The 20,123-nt window shown below is 41.2% G+C and overlaps 1 protein-coding gene across 12 annotated transcripts in view; it reads left to right on the top strand.

The window, feature by feature from the left end:
• The window catches only part of AKAP13 (A-kinase anchoring protein 13), a 318,012-nt gene that overhangs the window by 226,278 nt on the left and 71,611 nt on the right, over nucleotides 1-20,123 (top strand). For 5 of the 12 annotated variants that reach the window (XR_014071355.1, XM_081550455.1, XM_081550454.1 and 2 more), the window contains 3 exons: nucleotides 664-800; nucleotides 11,646-12,016; nucleotides 19,569-19,761. Coding sequence is in view for 11 of the 12 variants with exons in the window: in XM_081550455.1 (XP_081406581.1) it covers nucleotides 664-800; nucleotides 11,646-12,016; nucleotides 19,569-19,761 (701 nt within the window). In the remaining variant the exon portion in view is untranslated. Of the gene's footprint in view, nucleotides 1-663; nucleotides 801-11,645; nucleotides 12,017-14,226; nucleotides 14,281-17,690; nucleotides 17,757-19,568; nucleotides 19,762-20,123 lie in introns of all 12 variants that reach the window. The other 7 variants (XM_081550449.1, XM_081550448.1, XM_081550447.1 and 4 more) reach the window with 2 other exon arrangements.

Genomic DNA, 20,123 nt, shown 5'->3' with positions numbered 1-20,123 from the left:
TTCATGTTAGTATTTTGATAAATTAACAAGTTTCCAGAAAGAACTTAAGTCTCAAAGCAGAAATTGCCTGCAAACCCTATCACATTGTTTCCTAACGAAGAACTTCAGATTTTGGTAGCAAAAGAAATAAATTCTCTAACTACCAAGAAGAAAAGATGTATGTTTAAATACATAGGTGTTTTAGTTCTAAATCACTGTTTTTTCATTTTTGTGCCCATGATTTATTTATATGACAGACTCAGGTTATTGACAGAGAATTGAAAGCTACTAAATTTGTGTCCTTTACAGCTTCTTAATTGAAACATGTATATTATCATATGTGAAATAGATCACCAGTCCAGGTTCGATGCATGAGACAGGGTGCTCAGGGCTGGTGCACTGGGCTGATCCTGAGAGATGGGGTGGGGAGGGGGGTGGGAGGGGGTTTCAGGATGGGGAACACATGTACACCTGTGGCTGATTCATATCAATGTATGGCAAAAACCACTACAATATTGTAAAGTAATTAGCCTACAATTAAAAGAATTAATTAAAAAATATATATATATATAGGAAGGGGGGGAGATTGGGTAGTCAATCGATTTAAAAGGCTGATGACTGGAGTGAAAAAAAACTGATTTTTTTTTTTTTTAAAGCAGTGGTTGAATGAATTTTCTTTTTCAGAATGTGACAGCTTCCTGGATGTTGGACTGGGCCGAGAGTGTGCTTCAAAACCAGGTGTCCTTAAAAGAGAATCTGGGAGCGATTCTGACCTTTTTCATTCGCCCAGTGAAGACGTGGACAGCATTGTCTTCTCCAAGGTACCGTCAGCCTCAGGGTGCAACTCCGGCTAGCCTTTATCTCTTAGATGATCTCTGAGACGTGTAAAGGCTCACTTCTGGAGAATGAAGCTCCGGATGGCCGGGCCTTAGAAAGAGGCCTTGACTACTTTTCTGTAGAATCATAGCCGGTTCCATGCAGGTTGTGAAGCTCACATTGAGGCCTAAAGAAATGGACGTTCCTTTCAAGTGAATTAGAAGTCAGATGACGATGACTATTTCTCAGGGGGCAGGAAGGACCACAGGACGGACTGAAAGACGTCATGTGTATAAGCTCACCACAGAGTCCTGGCCGGCTAATGTGTTTAGGCCTGAAGCTCACGGCTGAGCTTGGTGAGGTCAGCCCTCCTCATTGCCTGCTTAATTGGAACTTTCTAGACCTCTGCTCGGGAATCCAGCTTTCTCCCTGGTGGAAAGCCAAACCCATGCACATGAGTCACTTCACGTTTTCATAGTATTTGAGGCTCCAAGGCGTGCTCTCTTAACTTAGGTTTGTGTCTAGTTGGAGCAAGGTCCGTTTTGTCTCCCAAGAATAGATGCCTTTCCCATAGCCGGGTCAGCACAGGGTATTGTTAACCTGCTGCAGGGGGTTGTCTTAACAGAGAGCTGGGGAGGGGCAGACACACAGCGGCCATGCCGACGCCCTTGTGAGGGTGCAGGAGCTCCTGGGAGAAGCGGTGGGCGGTTGAGTCAGTGGCTCACCAGGTCCCCAAGGCAGACTGATGGTGCTGGGTCTAAAGCTACGCCGGAAGCCTTCTGGGACTCTGGTCCGGAACACATTTGAGCTTCTCTGAGCGTGCCTGCGCTTTCCCTCCCTCCTGCTCAGCGGCTCTCATGTGTCTGCTGGGCCTCCCCTTACTCTTGCCCTCTTTCCTTTTCCTTGTGTTCCTTTCCTTCCAGGGGGCCTTGGAAAGACTCAGGGACTTCAGCATTCCTGTCATCATTCCCTGTAGAAGCGGGAAAAGTAAAGTAGAAAAGGCCACACCCTTGGCAGAGCTGTCCTTCTCTGAAGCTATTTACAGAGAAGGACATCACTATGCTCTCTCTGTTTTTAACCAACAGAATTTAGGTAATTTCCATTGTGATTTTGAGGTTTGCATTGGAAGGACTCCTAAAAGTGCCTGCTTCTCCCCAAGGGGAATACCATTCTCTAGGTGCCTGTCTCTCAAAAGGCGTTGCTGAATACTTAAGTTCCAGTTTTAAAATAGAATCATTAGTAATCACTCACACTGGGTCCTGGATATGTGAGGATTTGTTCAACATTTATGTACGTGTGACAGTTTACTCAGTAAAAAACTTTTTAACCAATTGTAAAGTTTCCTCCATGAAGAAACACTTGCTTGAACCTCCTAGGTGCATGCCAGCTTGCCCTGAATGTTGCTTTCTCTAAGTTGAATGATTTTCCTAGCCGAGGAGAATTAGAATTGACTACATGTTACTTAATTATTCCAACTTGCCAAAACCATTTAGGTTTTGTTCATAAAAATATGGCCTGCACTCGATTTTAGGAGTTTTTTCCAGGATGACAGCACAGATAGCATTTTTAAAAGTTGAAGCATATCCCTGACTAAACTTTTGCCAACATTCTACGCTGGGGTTCCTCAGGAAGTCTAGAAATGGTGGAGACGCTCTCCCCTCTTCACGCTCACACAAGAATGTCTGGTGGCCGGGGGTGAGGTTCGGAGGGTCCTTCCTCTTAGTGTCTCCACCCTGCCACAGCGGTTGGTGACCAGGAAAGGTTTTGCAACCACGTTTTCTCTAACATTCACAAAACCAAGTGTTTACGTGTGAGAGAAAAAGGAGACGGACAGGCTAATGTTTACAAGGTGCTTACTTTATGTGAGGCACTGAACAGAATTTTTTTACATAGGTGATCTCATTTCATGTTCCCATCGGCCCTGCAAGGTGGGTGGTTTTATCCTCATTATACCCCTCCCTCATTATAGCCCTGAGGAAGCAGAGGCTCTGGTTAGTAAAGAGATTGACTCAACATTACTCAGCTAGTAAGTGACAAAACTGAGATGTGTAGCTAGGCCCAACTCTGAAATCCACTCATTGATTTTGCTCTCAATCTCCAAGCACCTGCTTTAGTAACCAGTACTTTACACAGAAGCATGGCAGTGGTGGCAGACAGGCCATCGGCTACTTCCTTAAAGGCCTTCCCCTGTGGTCATCCACACAGCATTTGCTGTGAAGCATCAGACCCTCCCAGAGTCTCTTCGCAGGCTCCAGCCCTCCCACACTCCCTTCTCTAAAAACTAATCTGTACGCAAGGCATTGCACCATCCTTTTCTGTGAACCATGAGTGGTGCATTAAGTCACTTCCTGCAGCCCCTTGTGTGACTTTAGCCTTACAGAGGGCTCTTTAACATCAGCCCACAGTATTTGTCAGAACTTTCCACCTTAACCTCATGTTTCCACTTGGCACGCCGGCCTCCCGGCAAATATGATTCTCTGGTGAGTGTTGCGAGCCTCATGTTTTTTTCTGATAGATATTTGCTGGTTCATGACGTCTTGGCTTTTCCATAGATCAGTAGCATAGAAATTTAATTTTTGCTTTTAAAATAAGAAGAAATCCTAGGGTTCTTTCTGGCACTAGCTAAGAAAGAAAATGTGGTTGTAAAATACATGATATGGGCCACTCTGTTACCCAAAAGGATAATTGAAGTCCACAGAATTATACTAATAGTTGCTGCCTCTTTTACCCAAAGATAAAGCCCTTTCACCTTGTTGTTGTTTTTTATTTTTCCAAAATCATAAGATACTATCCACAATTGATCAAGAAAAAGCAAAGTGACTCCACCAACATGCTAGCTCTTAAAGGAATATCCTTTATTTCGTATGCTGTCAATTGCTCTCCAGTACTTAAACATCAAGCCAAGAATTTACCTTATATTTTTTAAACTTTCAGATAAAAGTAAATATATTTACAGAATCCAGATTAGAAAATCTGTCAACTCTTAATGCATAAGTATTGAAATGATTGTAATTTCAGAACTGTGAAGTGGGGCTAATGCTTGCCACCAGTATAGCACATAAATGGATTAAGTGATTTGCATATACTAGGCATTTAAAATATATGCTTTTATTTTCAAGGCACATGGCCAAGTGCCTTGAGTATACTATGCTGCTGCTACTGCTAAGTCGCTTCAGTCGTGTCTGACTCTTAGCGACCCCATGGACTGCAGCCCACCAGATTCCTCCGTCCATGGGATTTTCCAGGCAAGAGTACTAGAGTGGGGTGCCATTGCCTTCTCCATGAGTATACTATAACAGATAATAATTTATAAGTATTTGAATAAATGAATGAAAATTAAAGGACTAATATTTTGGCATTGTTAAGGGTGATTCCTTCAGGTGTAGTAATAAGATACAAAGTACATAGCTCTTTCTAGATTTCTATATATTTAAGTGTGTATAGTGTTTACACCCCTCCATATACATATCTATATCATATCTGCATGGTATAACTCTGGTTAAGAAAGCCAATCAGGCATTTTTGTTTCCCCCAATACTTTCTTTTTAAAATTTTGAAACAGAAAAGTGGGAAGAATTCTGCAGTGAATACCCACCGCTTAGATTCTACAGTTAACCTTTTATTATTTGCTTCATTACATAATTATGCATCTGTCCCTCATTCTTTCCATTATGTCATCTAATTTTTTAATACACTTCAAAGTTATAGATATCAATGCACTCCACTTCTTAATACTTAGAATTCAGTATTTGTTTATAAGATTTTTTTTTTATAATATTTACATAAAATGAAGTACACGATCTCGGGGATACCATTCAGTGACTTCCCCCCCAACTTTATTGAGATATAATTGACAAATAAAAATCATATATTTTAGGTGTATGAATCCTAGCTGAACCTAGAATCACCTGGAGAGCTTGGAGAAGAAAGGAAATAGACGAAGAAAAAAAGAGTCCTGTCCCTCAGAAACTTGAGTTTATTATGTAACCTCATGAGCTTCAGGTTTCTCATCAGATGCAAATAAGAATAGCTACTGAATCGAACAGTTGTGAGGATTAAAAGAAATCATACATCTAAATCTCTTAGTAAAAGCCTCACAGTGATGAGTATCTAGTACATCAGTTCAGTTCAGTTCAGTCGCTCAGTCGTGTCCGACTCTTTGCGACCCCATGAATTGCAGCACACCAGGCCTCCCTGTCCATCACCAAATCCTGGAGTCTACCCAAACCCATGTCCATCGAGTCGGTGATGCCATCCAACCATCTCATCCTCTGTCGTCCCCTTCTCCTCCTGCCCTCAATGCTACCCAGCATTAGGGTCTTTTCCAATGAGTCAACCCTTCGCATGAGGTGCCCAAAGTACTGGAGTTTCAGCTTCAACATCAGACCTTCCAATGAACACCCAGGATTGATCTCTTTTAGGATGGATTGATTGGATCTCCTTGCAGTCCAAGGGACTCTCAAGAGTCTTCTCCAACACCACAGTTCAAAAGCATCAATTCTTCGGCGCTCAGCTTTCTTCACCGTCCAACTCTCACATCCATACATGACCACTGGAAAAACCATAGCCTTGACTAGACAGACCTTTGTTGGCAAAGTAATGTCTCTGCTTTTAAATATGCTGTCTAGGTTGGCCATAACCTTCCTTCCAAGGACTAAGCGTCTTTGAATTTCATGGCTGCAATCAGCATCAGCAGTGATTTTGGAGCCCCAAAAAATAAAGTCTGACACTGTTTCCACTGTTTCCTCATCTATTTCCCATGAAGTGATGGGACCAGATGCCATGATCTTAGTTTTCTGAACGTTGAGCTTTAAGCCAACTTTTTCACTCTCCTCTTTCACCTTCATCAAGAGGCTCTTTAGTTCTTCTTCACTTTCTGCCATAAGGGTGGTGTCATCCGCATATCTGAGGTTATTGATATTTCTCCCAGCAATCTTGATTCCAGCTTGTGTTTCTTCCAGCCCAGCGTTTCTCATGATGTACTCTGCATATAAGTTAAATAAGCAGGCTGACAATATACAGCCTTGATGTACTCCTTTTCCTGTTTGGAACCAGTCTGTTGTTCCATGTCCAGTTCTAACTGTTGCTTCCTGACCTGCATACAGGTTTCTCAAGAGACAGGTCAGGTGGTCTGGTATTCCCATCTCTTTCAGAATTTTCCACAGTTTATTGTGATCCACACAGTCAAAGGCTTTGGCATAGTCAATAAAGCAGAAATGTTCTTCTGGAACTCTCTTGCTTTTTCGATGATCCAGCGGATATTGGCAATTTGATCTCTGGTTCCTCTGCCTTTTCTAAAACAAGCTTGAACATCTGGAAGTTCACAGTTCACGTATTGCTGAAGCCTGGCTTGGAGAATTTTGAGCATTACTTAACTAGCATGTGAGATGAGTGCAATTGTGTGGTAGTTTGAGCATTCTTTGGCATTGCCTTTCTTTGGGATTGGAACGAAGACTGACCTTTTCCAGTCCTGTGGCCACTGCTGAGTTTTCCAGATTTGCTGGCATATCGAGTGCAGCACTTTCACAGCATCACCTTTGAGGCTTTGAAATAGCTCAACTGGAATTCCATCACCTCCACTAGCTTTGTTCATAGTGATGCTTTCTAAGGCCCACTTGACTTCACATTCCAGGATGTCTGGCTCTAGGTGAGTGATCACACCATCGTGATTATCTGGGTCATGAAGATCTTTTTTGTACAGTTCTTCTGTGTATTCTTGCCACCTCTTCTTAATATCTTCTGCTTCTGTTAGGTCCATACCATTTCTGTCCTTTATCGAGCCCATCTTTGCATGAAATGTTCCTTCGGTATCTCTAATTTTCTTGAAGAGATCTCTAGTCTTTCCCAATCTGTTGTTTTCCTCTATTTCTTTGCACTGATTGTTGAGGAAGGCTTTCTTATCTCTCCTTGCTATTCTTTGGAACTCTGCATTCAGATGGGAATATCTTTCCTTTTCTCCTTTGCTTTTCACTTCTCTTCTCTTCCAAGCTATCTGTAAGGCCTCCTCAGACAGCCATTTTGCTTTTTTGCATTTCTTTTCCATGGGGATTTTCTTGATCCCTGTCTCCTGTACAATGTCACGAACCTCTGTCCATAGTTCATCAGGCACTCTGTCTATCAGGTCTAGACCCTTAAATCTATTTGTCACTTCCACGGTATACTCATAAGGGATTTGATCTAGGTCATACCTGAATGGTCTAGTGGTTTTCCCTACTTTTTTCAATTTAAATCTGAATTTGGCAATAAGCAGTTCATGATCCGAGCCACAGTCTACTCCCGGTCTTGTTTTTGCTGACTGTATAGAGCTTCTCCATCTTTGTACATAATTACATTCAAATTTATGTCATAGTTATACCGCACATATATTTAGGAAATATATTTTCTCAAGCTTTTTATAAACATCATTTATTTTAGACTTCTATGTTAACTTTTATTTATGTAATTCTTTTGTAATTTCATTTTCCCTAGTTTCAGTTCAGTTCAGTTCAGTCGCTCAGTCGTGTCCGACTCTTTGCGACCCCATGAATCGCAGCACGCCAGGCCTCCCTGTCCATCACCAACTCCCGGAGTCTACCCAAACCCATGTCCATCGAGTCGGTGATGCCATCCAGCCATCTCATCCTCTGTCATCCCCTTCTCCTCCTGCCCCCAATCCTTCCCAGCATTAGGGTCTTTTCCAATGAGTCAACCCCCCGCATGAGGTGGCCAAAGTATTGGAGTTTCAGCTTCAACGTCAGTCCTTCCAATGAACACCCAGGACTGATCTCCTTTAGGATGGACTGGTTGGATCTCCTTACAGTCCAAGGGACTCTCAAGAGTCTAAATTAAGCAAAACCTAAGTGTCCTTGGGTCAGTCTGTCAGCTCAGCCCTGCCCTGGAAGCCAGAAGGCCAGTGCTGGAAAGAGCAGCCGGCCTGAGACCTCTCTTTGCCCAGAGGGTGTGCTCTCCAGCACCTAGTGGGTTTTTCTAGCCTGACCATTTACAGATATTCATGATTTTATTAACCCCAGGGAAAGAGAAGCTTCTGGTAGCGGTGATAATTTCTGTGTGTGCTCCGTCCTGCTGTGTGCAGGAGGAAAAGCAGTTACGAAAACGCAAGAGAGGACAAGTTCGTTTGTCAGCCTCAGGGACAGAGGTGGTCTTCGTTTCCCCAATAAGCTTGCTTTCTTGCACGCGTGTGTGTTAGCCTCTCAGTCGTGTCTGACTCTGTGTGGCCCCATGGACTGTAGCCCACCCCTCTGCTCTGTCCATGGGATTCTCCAGGCAGGAATACTGGAGAGGGTGGCCAAGCCCATACGTGACTCCATCCACCCCATCTCTCCTGTGTCTGCCTTTTAGTGTCTCTTCTACTTCTCTGCCCTAACCCAGTCTTAATACTCATCACAGTTGTTTTCAGCCATTTGCTTCTAAGAATGAAAAAATATTTAATATATATGCATATATTTTCATTCTTTGATATTCACTGTATTTATATGTAAGTACTTATGTATTTAAATGTAATATTATTCCATATAAATATATATGTGTGTGTGTATATATGGGATATTATTCCTGATTTATCCCTCCTGATGCTCTCAGGAGGAATGGTGCCATGGGTCAATTTAACTGGTACATTTGATTGACATGGATTCAAAACTAAGTTTTAAAATATTTGTAAGTTAAACTGGTCCCATGGCACCATTCCTCCAGACCATCAGGAATAATTTCCTGAGTCTTGAAAGTCGTTTAATTAGCAGATGTTCTAAGAGAAAAGACCTCTCTAAAGAAAGACAGACAGACCAGCTCAAAAACTCTTAGAGGGGCTTAAATACTAAGCATGGAACATTCTATTTTGTGTCAGAAACCATTCCCCCTTCTAATTTATAAAAATAGAAAAACAGCATTCCCCAAGATCTGGTACTTTTTTGAGGAGGGAGAAGAATGGTGTAAGTCGTACCTCTCCCATCTGCTTTTTGGCAGCTTTCTCTGAGAGCTTTAGCACTACAGGTTTAGGGGCTGGAAAGGGAACATTGCAAAAAAAAAAAACCCACAAAAGTTTAAAAAAAGCCTGTTTTTTATTTTTTCCTCTATTATCCATGATTGAAATAGGTAATGTTTGTCAACAGACCTTGTATGAATTTCTAACTTCTTTAGATCTAAAGATTATCACGTGACTCATCCCTAGACACATACCTAGCTGTAGAAGGACCATGGTCACATTCCAGGTTTGATTTATTACGCCACTGACTACTTTTTAATCTGCAAACGTAGTGTAAGGATGTGATGAAGTTGGAAAACTCTTGAGAACACTAAAAAAAAACCTGGAAAAGAGTATTACAGCCTTCTTTAGATTCACTCTAAAGTTAATACCATTTGTCTCAAATACTTAATAAATGAGCTCTCTCGTAACTTCTGAATTTCTCCTATTTCTCCATTTTCAAGTTGCAACTACTGGCTCATAAAAATACTTGCGTGTAAGAATATTATACTGTCTGAACCTCATTCTTAAATCAGAATCAGGAATGCAAAACTAGAGAAATCATGCAGTTACTATGAAAAAAAACAAAACAACTCCCTGTCTTTTAGTTTGTGGTTTTGGTTTTTTTTTTAATGAAGATCAGAGTTAAAAGCACACACTGGGAATAAGACCATGTTGACGATATATGCTAGGCAGGTTTCTCCTTTTTAGAGAGAAATACCTGCTCTCCCATCTGCAAGTCATTTCCGCGCTGGGAAGGGCTAACTTGTAAGAAGAATGTGTGATACATGGATAAATGGAAACTTTCACTGTTTTTGAAGCCTTGCTTGTGTATCTTAACACAGACTTGTCACACATTTTTCTTTTCTGTTGCCCATTCTGTTGTCCCTCGATATTGCTTTGAGAATTAGACATTTAGGCAGCTTTAGTTTCCTAGGGCCTCTGTAACCAATTACCACACATTTGGTGCCTTGAAACAATATAAATCTGTTCTTCCATAGTTCTGGAGGCAGGAGGTCCTAAAAGCCATGTATATGAGGGGCTGCTCTCTCTTCTCGTAAGGATACTACTCCTTTAGGATTCAGGAAATATTCTCATGTGAAGTATGACCTCATCTTAACGAACAACATTTGCAAAGACCCAACCAAATAAGGTCACATTCTGAGAAGGACATGAATTTGAGGAGGACACTATTCAACCCAGTCCAGTGAAAAAGCTAAGACATCCTGAAAATGTCTTCTGAAGTTGCTATTCATGACCATTTATATTCTTCCTCTCAGTGGAGAGTGGCCCCAGGAATAGCAACTGTAGGATGCCCAGGTCACTCCTCATAAACCAAATTTACCCTATTTTAGAATCTACTCAGTATAGTTTTATTTTATTATAAAATAAAAATATATGGCCCAGTGTGGCCCAGTGAAAGGAACACTGGGGACTTCTGATACAGACTTTGAGATCTTATTTCTTAAGGGTCTTTTTGTTTTTTAAGTGATGAAGATAGTAATAGAACAGGGCGTTTTTAAAAGTTGAAATCAGCTTGCGTTCAGATCTTGCCTCTGCTATACTTGGGGGAGCCCAGAAGACAGTCTGGGCCTCAGAGTTCTGAGTCCCCAGCCCCTCGCGCCTCCCTCAGGCTCATCCCTCACTGATTGTTTAAAGAGCAGTTAAGCTGGGAAGCTGGATTCTAGCGAGTAGAAAGAAAAACCTCATATGAGCTGGTGAGATCCAACCCTAAAGGTATACAGATTGCTTTGAGAAGGTAGAGTGCTTTTTAAGTGTTTTCTTAAGCCTTTAAAGAGTCAACCTCTTTAGTATAGGAGTAATTTTCTGTTTCAAGACTAAAAAGGCTCATGAATTTCTATAATTTTTAAAACTTCTTTTGAAGAACTGTAAGTTTCTTTACTCCTAATTAAAACTAAATAGATTGCCAAATTAGGGAAATACTGTGAAGAAGGGGGCGGGGTGGGGGCAGAAATCACAATGTCTTTTTCTGTTCCCTGCTCCCTGTCCCATAAGAATACACAAGAAAGATACGAAGACAGTACAATGCCCTCCTGTGTAGTTGAGAGCGTGAGCATGTGTCTTTTAGACACTTTACTTATCTTCTGGGTAAACTTGTTTTTTGAATGCCACAACACTCGTCTTTCCCTCACCCATCACATGATGTGTTCTGGTGCTTTTCAGCAGGTAGAGGTTGTCAGTCTGCTGGATCAGAATGACACAATTCCTGGTAGGCTCTAGAAGTTGGCCAGGGAAAGAGCACCATCACTTTATCAAAGACTGCAAAGGACTGATTATTTTAGGTATAGTTTGGCTTGATAAAACTCAGCCAGTACTCAGTTAAAGGAAAAAGGAGGGGATAAATTTCTTGCATTTAGGTATTTATGGCCCAGAATTTGGACATTTGTGGCAGACTTTAGGTGGGATCATAAGCTGTTTTGCATTTTTGAAAATGCCACTGAAAGTAGACTTGCTTTTTGAATATAAACTTCAGCATATCACTGTTGTAGCCAAGCATGCTACCTTGTTTTTAGTGAAGGCTTGTAAAAAAAAAAAAAATTTAACTTTACATGGTATGAATTAGAGTTTTCATACATCAGAAACCTCAGAGACATAGGTTCCCTTCATTTCAGTTGATAGTATTGACTGAAAATAACTGACTGGAATTAGATATTTTCCTCTGCAAGAAAGGGAAGACAATATATTTACTGTTTTGCACCTCTAGTAAAAGGGTAGAAAGAATATAGACCTGGACTGTACCTTTACTGGAGGCTGTTTGAAGCCAGCTGTGATGTTGCCTGTCCTACCCTGTAAAGGCACTGACTCCGTGCAGAGTAGCCGAGGCCTCTTGATCCTGCCGTTTCCGACCATCCGTGCTTTCTCTCCACTGCAGCCCGAGGAGGAGCAGTTGGCCTGCGATATCACTGGATCCAGTTCCTCCACCGATGACACGGCGTCCCTGGACCGACATTCGTCTCATGGCAGTGACGTGTCCCTCCCCCAGATTTCCAATTTGAACAGGTCCAGAGACCCGCAGTGTCTCAACGGCTTCTACAGCCATGGGGTGGGAGCTGAGGGGCGCGAGAGCGAGAGCGAGCCCGCTGGCCCGGGTGAGATGGAGGAGGAGGAGATGGACAGCATCACCGAGGTGCCCGCGAGCTGCTCTGTCCTGCGGAGCTCCATGCGCTCTCTGTCCCCTTTCCGGAGGCACAGCTGGGGTCCCGGGAAGAACGCAGCCAGCGACGCAGAGATGAACCACCGGAGGTGAGGCGGCAGGCCGTGCGTCTCGTCTCTTAGTGTCTGCTTGCTTTCGATTTGGTGTTACTGTCAGTGAAAGATGTCAGGAGACACCATGGTATAGAAGAAAGAATATAGACTTTCCCATAGGAATCAGGAAAATCTGTGTGCCAGCTCCAGCTCTGAAACTTACTACTTGGATAACCTGGGGCAGGTTACCTGACCCTTTGAGCTTTAATTTTCTCATCTGTAAAACACCTGCCTTTCAGAGTGTTTGTAAGAGTAAAGCTTACAATGAAATATGTAAGTCACATAGTGAGTTAAACACTGGTGTAACGTTCGTTTAGGCCAGATTTGTTCATAAAATTAAAAGATTAGAAAATCTGAAGGGAACAGTTTAATGTCAATTTTGAATTAAGAAATAAATTTGAAATCTTATAGTCTCAACACAAGTTTTTTCACAGTGCTTCATAGAAATTGCCATCTGTTTCTAGTGCAGAAAGTTTTGATAAAGTCTAAATTACCAGTACTTAACTCTTAAAGAGATCATAATAATTATTAAACTGTTACTGTTTTTCCAGGTATCATTCAGTCTGGGGGTCTCTTGTGATCACTCAGTCTCATGCTTTCAGTTTGCCAAGCAGGCTGTATGAAAATGTGGATTTGGTTTCTAACCATTGGCTGCCTAGATGAATTTAAGTTTAAAGAACAGGTGCCATGATGCCTACTATATGTGTAAAAGTGTGCCTACTCCAAGGCTACTTTCTAAATGAGGACAAACAGCCAAGGGAGGAGGCTGACAGTTGTTGTAAAACAACTGATATAAACAGTTCACCTGAAGCGGTTACTGGCTTGTTTGCTTTTTAAAAATTCCTTGACTTCCTAATATTTTGGCTCTGATTTCATAGCTATGAGTATATGTAATCTGGTTACATTCACTGACTCGTGTATTGTTTTATTCAGCCAACATGTATTAAGCACAGCAGGCATTCCTAGGTCCTGGAGGCCCCAAGGTGAATGAAGTCCTACCTTCACAGAGGACCTCACACCCTCCTGATTTGCTACCCTTTCAGATTCCTTTAATAACACATTGTCTCATGTAATTTTCCCATCCTCTTCATGAGTCAGGTGGGATTATCCCCATTTTTGCAGGTGAGACTATGTAGGTAGTTTAAACCATTTACCCAATGTCACCGGAATCCAGGTTTCCAGTCTCCTGGTCAAGTAGTCTTTCTACAACTCCCATTTTATTCTGGGATACAGTTCAGGATGCAAACCTTAAAAATAACATAAGCAGTTGCTCTATCTGATGGGCAGTTTTTATGTATTTGAAATCCTAGATTATGTAAAAAGCAGTTTGTAAAAGCTTTCCTTCCCAGCTTTGTTCAAGCTGTAATTTTTTTTTTTTTCAAGCATTCATACCACACGAGAAAATAAGGATGGGGAAATGATCCCTACAGGCAGAATTCCCTTCCTGAGGCAAGAGAATCTGCTTGACGGGATACACGTGTCCTAGATGACAACAGCATTGAGAAAGGAGGATTCATTTTATATGGAATCTGTTTTCCTTTATAAACCATGATGGATCCCTTTGCCATGACTTTAATTTCCAAGTTAGATGTGACTTTTTGCATCATGTTGCTCCAATGAGGAAATTGAAGCTCAGATTAAAAGATTTGCCCAAGATTACATGGTAATTTTAGGATAGAGCTACAATTAGAACCCTATCACCTAAATTGCTTGTATTTTCCGCCTATATAATATCATGGACTCTCCTATTTGCAGTTATCATTCAGAATTGCCTGGTACCGCTGTCCTAGTACCTCTGGAGATAATGGAATGAGAGTTAGGGGTCATTTTCATCAGTTTGACTGATTCTTACATTATTACCTGCATAGAGAATTACCTCAATTTTAAAGTCTTTAAGAAAACCCTGTTAAAGTTACTCCTGGATGGCTTTTATAAAAAGTCGTTTTGCTTTTATAATTAACAAACCTCATTCCTGGGCACCTGATTGCTCCCTCCATGCTCCAAGGAGTTAAAGTAGCCCTTCTCAGAGATTATCAGGCCTTTTTGGTGATGATGTTTTCCTTATTCCACATTCTTTCATTCCCTTACTCCCAAACCATTTCTCTTTGGTGATTGTGTCTCTTCCCAGTGTGATGTTTGTATGTCTCATGCGTTTGTATCCATTTTGTTTCACCTGGACACTGACCTCTTCCACCATTCATTTTCAGTTCAATGCGAGTTCTTGGGGATGTTGTCAGGAGACCTCCCATTCATAGGAGAAGGTACAGAGTTCACTAACTTGATGGACTAACTGTTTGCCTCTGAGCTTATTACACTAACAAGCATCTCATTCTGCTTCATCCACGACTAAACAGTCTAAGTTTAAATAAGTTCTGTCTGCTTCAGACAAATAAAATACAGGTACTTATTAATTGCTAATGTCCATCCCGTATGAAATGGTTTCTCGAATTTGAAGTTTTTCCCTGTTCTACTTTTATTTAAAAAAAAAAAAGTTTAAGAAATATTTTTTCCACCTTGTTCTTTTTGGTGTTCAGATCACTTTGATAATAGGGTCTTCCCAATTTTATCTAAGGAGGAGTCTAAGAAGTGTCTATTGTGCATAGGTAATGGACCCTGGGGAGTACTTTTTCTTCCTTTCCCAAGAAAAGGGGGAGAGGAAGAACCAAAAATAGAAGTGTGCTCGTGTACCAGGCCCTGACTGTTTTCAGCGCATTCTCCGATGGCGTGATGAAAGCCTTTCCTCCTCGGCCACCTGGCAGTCCCCCGTCCACCGCTGCTGTGGTCCTCATTTCTCGGGGCTCCTTCAGTCTTTCAGTCCCATAATGATTTTTGGTCACGTAAAATTTCAAAGCTAAACATTGCCGTGATTTATCAGCTGAAACGTCATCTTTAGTACTGATTTGCTTTAATTTTTTCAAATGCTGAGTTTTTGTTTTATCAGTACATTTCCTGTACAGAAGTCATTTGTGACTTTTTCTTCCAATTTTTGGAAAAAAAATTTAGAAATCTGGAAACGATGGTTTGATTATGGTTAGTGTCTCATATTAGGAGATACTTGTAAAGAGATATTTTGAATTATTAGCTGAGGCTGTCTTTTTGGGAAGTGGGCAGATAATGATCTTTGTTGCCTACCTGGTCTTTTTAAGTGGGTGTTTCCTTTAATTTCAGATTTTAGGCACACAGTTGAGCTCGAGTACAGTGTTGTTATGAATCTCAGATAATCATGAGCCTGGTTACATCTGTCCCTAGAAGAACAAGTTATTAAAGGCCTTTTTCAGTAGAAGTATCTAAAACCTCTAGAGATTTATCTGTCTGGATGTTCTTTAAACTCTTCAACATGGACTTACTAAAAACATGCCCTGGATGACCCTGGAAGATGACCTGTTGCTGAATGCAGTCCAGGTTAGCATGTAGACACAGCCGTCACAGCCACTTCAGTGACGGTTTCACCCTTCGTTGTATTTCTGTACGAAGAACAGGAGTTACGATTTTAAATTTTGTGTTAAGCCTTAGCTACTAAAATGGAAACATTTCAGCAAGTATTAAAGGCAGGATACTTTTTTTAATCTGTAACTATCTGAATCTCAAAGCTAAAGAACCATGAAATGTTACTCCCCCAGCTGAGGAATTAAGGAAATTAGGATGCTCTGAAAAATACTCCTACTGTTGTGAAAGGAGTTTCTGTGACTCGAGGACTATCTGCAGCTTCCTCCCCGGATCCGGAGGCTTTTCTGACGCTCCTTCTGTCTCCCTGTTGTTCATCCTCTTTATCCTAAATTTCGTCCCAGTCTCTCACATCATTATCATTTTCTGAGAGTAAAGGGATGTTTAAAATCCATAGAAAGACATTATTTAATTTTTAATGAATGATAAATTGGCATGTATATTCACTTTCTAATTTTTTCCGCTTTCTGTTTTTAGTAAATTGACCATGTAGACATAATATGCCTTTCTACTAACAGCTTAGAGGTATAAAATTAAGTTAATAATTTTCAAAGAACAGACTTGTGAATCTCATGCGTGTTTGTAAACTGTTTCAAGGCTTGCTTCCCTCACACGTAAACCCTAAGTCAGTCTGGCCTTGCTTAGCAGACTTGTAGAGACATGTCTCAGCTGTGTACTTCCACTCTCTGCTTTTGTACTTGTGAGCTTTGTACTATTAATATAATCTGATTTAAAATGTTTTACCATTTACTTTATTTTTAATGGTATTATTTTAAAGATTTACTTTTAGAAGATCCATAGGGTTAGCTCCTATTTATTCTCCCATCATTTTCCTTGTCTTTTTTTCGTTTATCAAAACCTTCCACCCGTCAGCACAAAGTTATCAGCTGTAGGTATTCAAGACAAGGTGGTTTTTCTTTTGGGGGGTTTTTTGTTTGTTTGTATTGTTTTTTTAGCTTTCCTTTTGTTTGTTGGTTGGTTTTTTTGATGTCTGCAGGTCTTCCCATTAAAGGTTCAGGGAGCAGATGAGTTTTATTGTTGTCTCCCTTCTGAAAACAAAAGCATGTCACTTAGAACTTTAAGGCCGAAATAGTAGCAGTGTGTTTTTTTTAAATACTAGCTTTTATTAATCAAAAATCCTGACCTATGGATGCAGCTCCTTTTACAGAGTACCTGATACTCTGAGTTAGTTATTTTTTGTCTGCTTATGTTTACTTACCATTTCCAACCCCAGATTTTCTGTTGCTGCTGCATGAGAATAAATATAAGTGCTGAGATAGTCAAGGAAATAGATGACCAAATGGATTTTTTTTTAATCTTGTGGGAAAACAGATACATACCTAAAGTTAGGGGACCCTTTCGTCAGTACTATAAAATTCCTTTTCAAGGAAAGACATCCCTTCATTATCATTAAAATACAGGGAAACAGGACCATTGTTACACGCTTTATGTTTAGCATCCAAGCCGGTGAATAGGGTTTGGAGGTGGATGTAGATGTTGATTGGGTATCGTTATGAAAGATAACATGAATTTTCTGGCTTAGATGCATCCTTAATGGAAACCTGGGGGGAGGAAACCCTGACTCAGTGAGCCTACCGCAGTGCAATTTGTTGTCATTCCTTTTAGTGAACGATTAGAGATGCTGTGGTCAGGAGATGATCAAGTGGATTTTTTTTTTTTTTTTTAGTTTTGTGGGAAAATAGATAATGTACCTAAAATTAGGGGACCCTTTTGTCAGTACTATAAAATTCCTTTTCAAGGAAAGACCTCCCTTCATTATTAAAATACAGGGAAATAAGACCACTGTTATATGCTTTATCTTTAGCATCCAAGCCTAAATGGATACAGGAGTGGTGGGCAGTATAGAAAGATTGTCCCCAGTAGTGGGGTTGAAACACTGCTGTGAGCATGCCCAGCCAGGAAGCCACAGGGAGTGTGGGTACTCTGTTCAGGGTTTGCTAGGAGGAATTCTGGGGTTTCCAACACTGGACTTGTTAACCTGTAAAGAGTTCACGTAGTCATTTCTAACACGATATGTAGATGGACATCAATAGAACTGTGTTTTTTGTTCCAGCTTTTTTCTAAATTCTAAATCAATGTTACATTCCTAATTTTTTGATGATCAGAAAATCCATCTGTCTCTAACTGTGTCCCTTATTTTTAAACCCAATGATCCCATCCCTGTTTCCTCTTGCATTTCTGTTTCTGCCTTTGATGTCATCCCCAGTATGAGCTGGTGTCCCTCTGGTGTGCAATACTCTGCTGCCCTGCGTGCTGATTTTAATTACAGAAGGTATGGTATTGTTATGTGTCCAGCCACCAAAGGGGGAATCATAAAACACAGCACCCGAGCTTTCGGCTTTGAACTGGCTTGTGTGTGGCTAGAATGCATAAGGCGGCCTGCTTTGTTTGTGAGCACGGTGTTCTGTTGCCTCTGCTATGGGCATCCTATCCAGTTCAAGGGGTGCAGCCTAGGAGCCGGATGGTGCTCCCCAATGCATTCTGTTTGTCTCCAGTGGCTATAGATTTGGGTGTTTTCTGCACAGACTTGTCTCCATGCTGTGGTAGACCACTTCTCTTTTTGTTTTCATCCATCCCAATTCCCAGCTCCTAGGAATTAGCACATCCTGAGGAAAGCAATAACAGAAACAAGGCAGCTAATAAGATGCACTCATTTCTTAATTACGCTTCCAAATCCAATCATTTCTTTAGATTCTAAGCTCACAGATTGCTCATCATTACATATTCTTCTCTCAACTAAGCAGCCAGATTTAATCACTTTCAGGATTAAATGTTGTGGTAAGCATAGGATCTGGCTTTCTCAGGCTTTAGAAATAATTCATAACAGAAAACTAAATTTCTTCTTCAATTAGTCTTCTTACCCTTGCTATTGAAAATGAGTTTTACAGAGACATTTACTTGGAGTTAGTCATGATTTCTCTCATCATATTGAAATCAGAATAAAATCCATTGTTTAATTTATAGAGGCATATGGTTTCAGTTCATAATAAGTGATTCATAGGAAAAAGGGCAAATAGAAACCCTTCTAGACCGGCAGACATGAACTTTTTTTGTAGCAGTTCACTTTGAGCAGAGATAACAAAAGAGCTTCATTATGCCTTCAAATACAGCTCCACATGCTTGTAACTGAGGGCATGGTGCACACCCCCTGCATTCTGAGATCCAGTGTGGCACACGTGATTTATTCTGGCCAGCATCCCGAAGGGTGAAAGCTGGCCAACCTCGCTCTATAGCCTCCGCCTCACAAAATTGCTTTTCACTCTGCAAACCAGTCTTTATTCCAGGGATCCTGTTTTCGATACCAAACCTTAAGTTTGCTCCCCCCACCACTTTGTCAGTATCAAGGCAAAAGAAATTCAGCCTCTCTTAGACACAGCGCCTCTTCAGCTTCTGCCCTTTGAGGTGTCCCGTGTGGCTGTCTGCAACTAACAGTTCTCAGGAAACCTGCCAAAGCCGTGCTTGTTGGGGCAGGTGCGCAGATGGTAACGTGGGCTTTCTGGGGCGGCGCATGCCTGTGAAGCTACAAAGGTCACCTAGACTGTCGTGGAACGTGAGGTTACGAAAGTTACCTGGATTATAGGCGAATGTGAAGTTACAAAGGTCCACTTGACGGCTGCAAGGGCAAATCTGAATCTTCCCTATTTTCCTCCAGAAAGTCACTTAATGTTCATATTTTCTCTGTGCCATTTAATTCTTTGGCATTGGCAGGCTTCAGATTCTGACAAAAATTGATCACATCAGATCAAGGGTAAAAAAAAAAAATAAATGAAAGATCTATAGATAATACAGTCTATCCATATGGTATATTGAAAAATGTCTGAGGAAATGACTTGAAGTAGTTCAACATTTGAGTAAATTGAATGAGGTTTCTTAGAAAAACAAACAAACAAACCAAGTGCAGTATATTTCTCAACCGACCAAGATCTAGAGGGAAGGGTAGGGGGCACTCATGTGGCCAGGCCCTGGAAGACAGCTTTGCCGGGTGACAGAAAGTTACAAGCAAGGGAGACACAAATGCAGGGGCTTTGTATCCTCCTTCCTTTCTGAGTCTCAGAATGAATTAACTCTTGTGTCTTGTGTTCAGTTTCAGTCTAGAAGGCTTGACAGGGGGAGCTGGCATTGGAAACAAGCCATCCTCATCTCTAGAAGGAAACTCTTCAAACACCAAAGAACTCAGGCACCCTTTCAGTGGCCAGGAAAGGGGTGACTCTCTGGTGTCACTTTCAGAAGAGGATCTTGAATCAGGCCAGAGGGAACATAGAATGTTTCATCAGCAGGTAAGGCTGAAAGGGGTGTATGTCGCTAATGAGGGGGGGATTGGTTTCATTTCCATAAATACATCCTCATATTAGGAACAAAGAAGGCAAGACTTATGTTCACATAAGGTTAGCAGCTATAATTACGCATATGCTCAGTGTCGCAAATAGCAGTTTTTAGCACTTAATGCTACTTGAAAGTGAAAGTCACTCAGTCATGTCCGACTCTTTGCAATCCCATGGACTATACAGTCCATGGAATTCTCCAGGCCAGAATACTGGAGTGGGTAGCCTATCCCTTCTCCAGCAGATCTTCCCCGCCCAGGGATTGAATTGGGGTCTCCTGCATTGCAGGCAGATTCTTTACCAACTGAGCTATCAGG

This window comes from Giraffa tippelskirchi, chromosome 12 (genome assembly GCF_054371585.1).
Source record: "Giraffa tippelskirchi isolate mGirTip1 chromosome 12, T2T-mGirTip1v1.2.pri, whole genome shotgun sequence".
NCBI lineage: Eukaryota > Metazoa > Chordata > Mammalia > Artiodactyla > Giraffidae > Giraffa > Giraffa tippelskirchi.
Note: the sequence above shows the minus strand (reverse complement) of the source record. Positions and strands in the feature narration are given on the sequence as shown.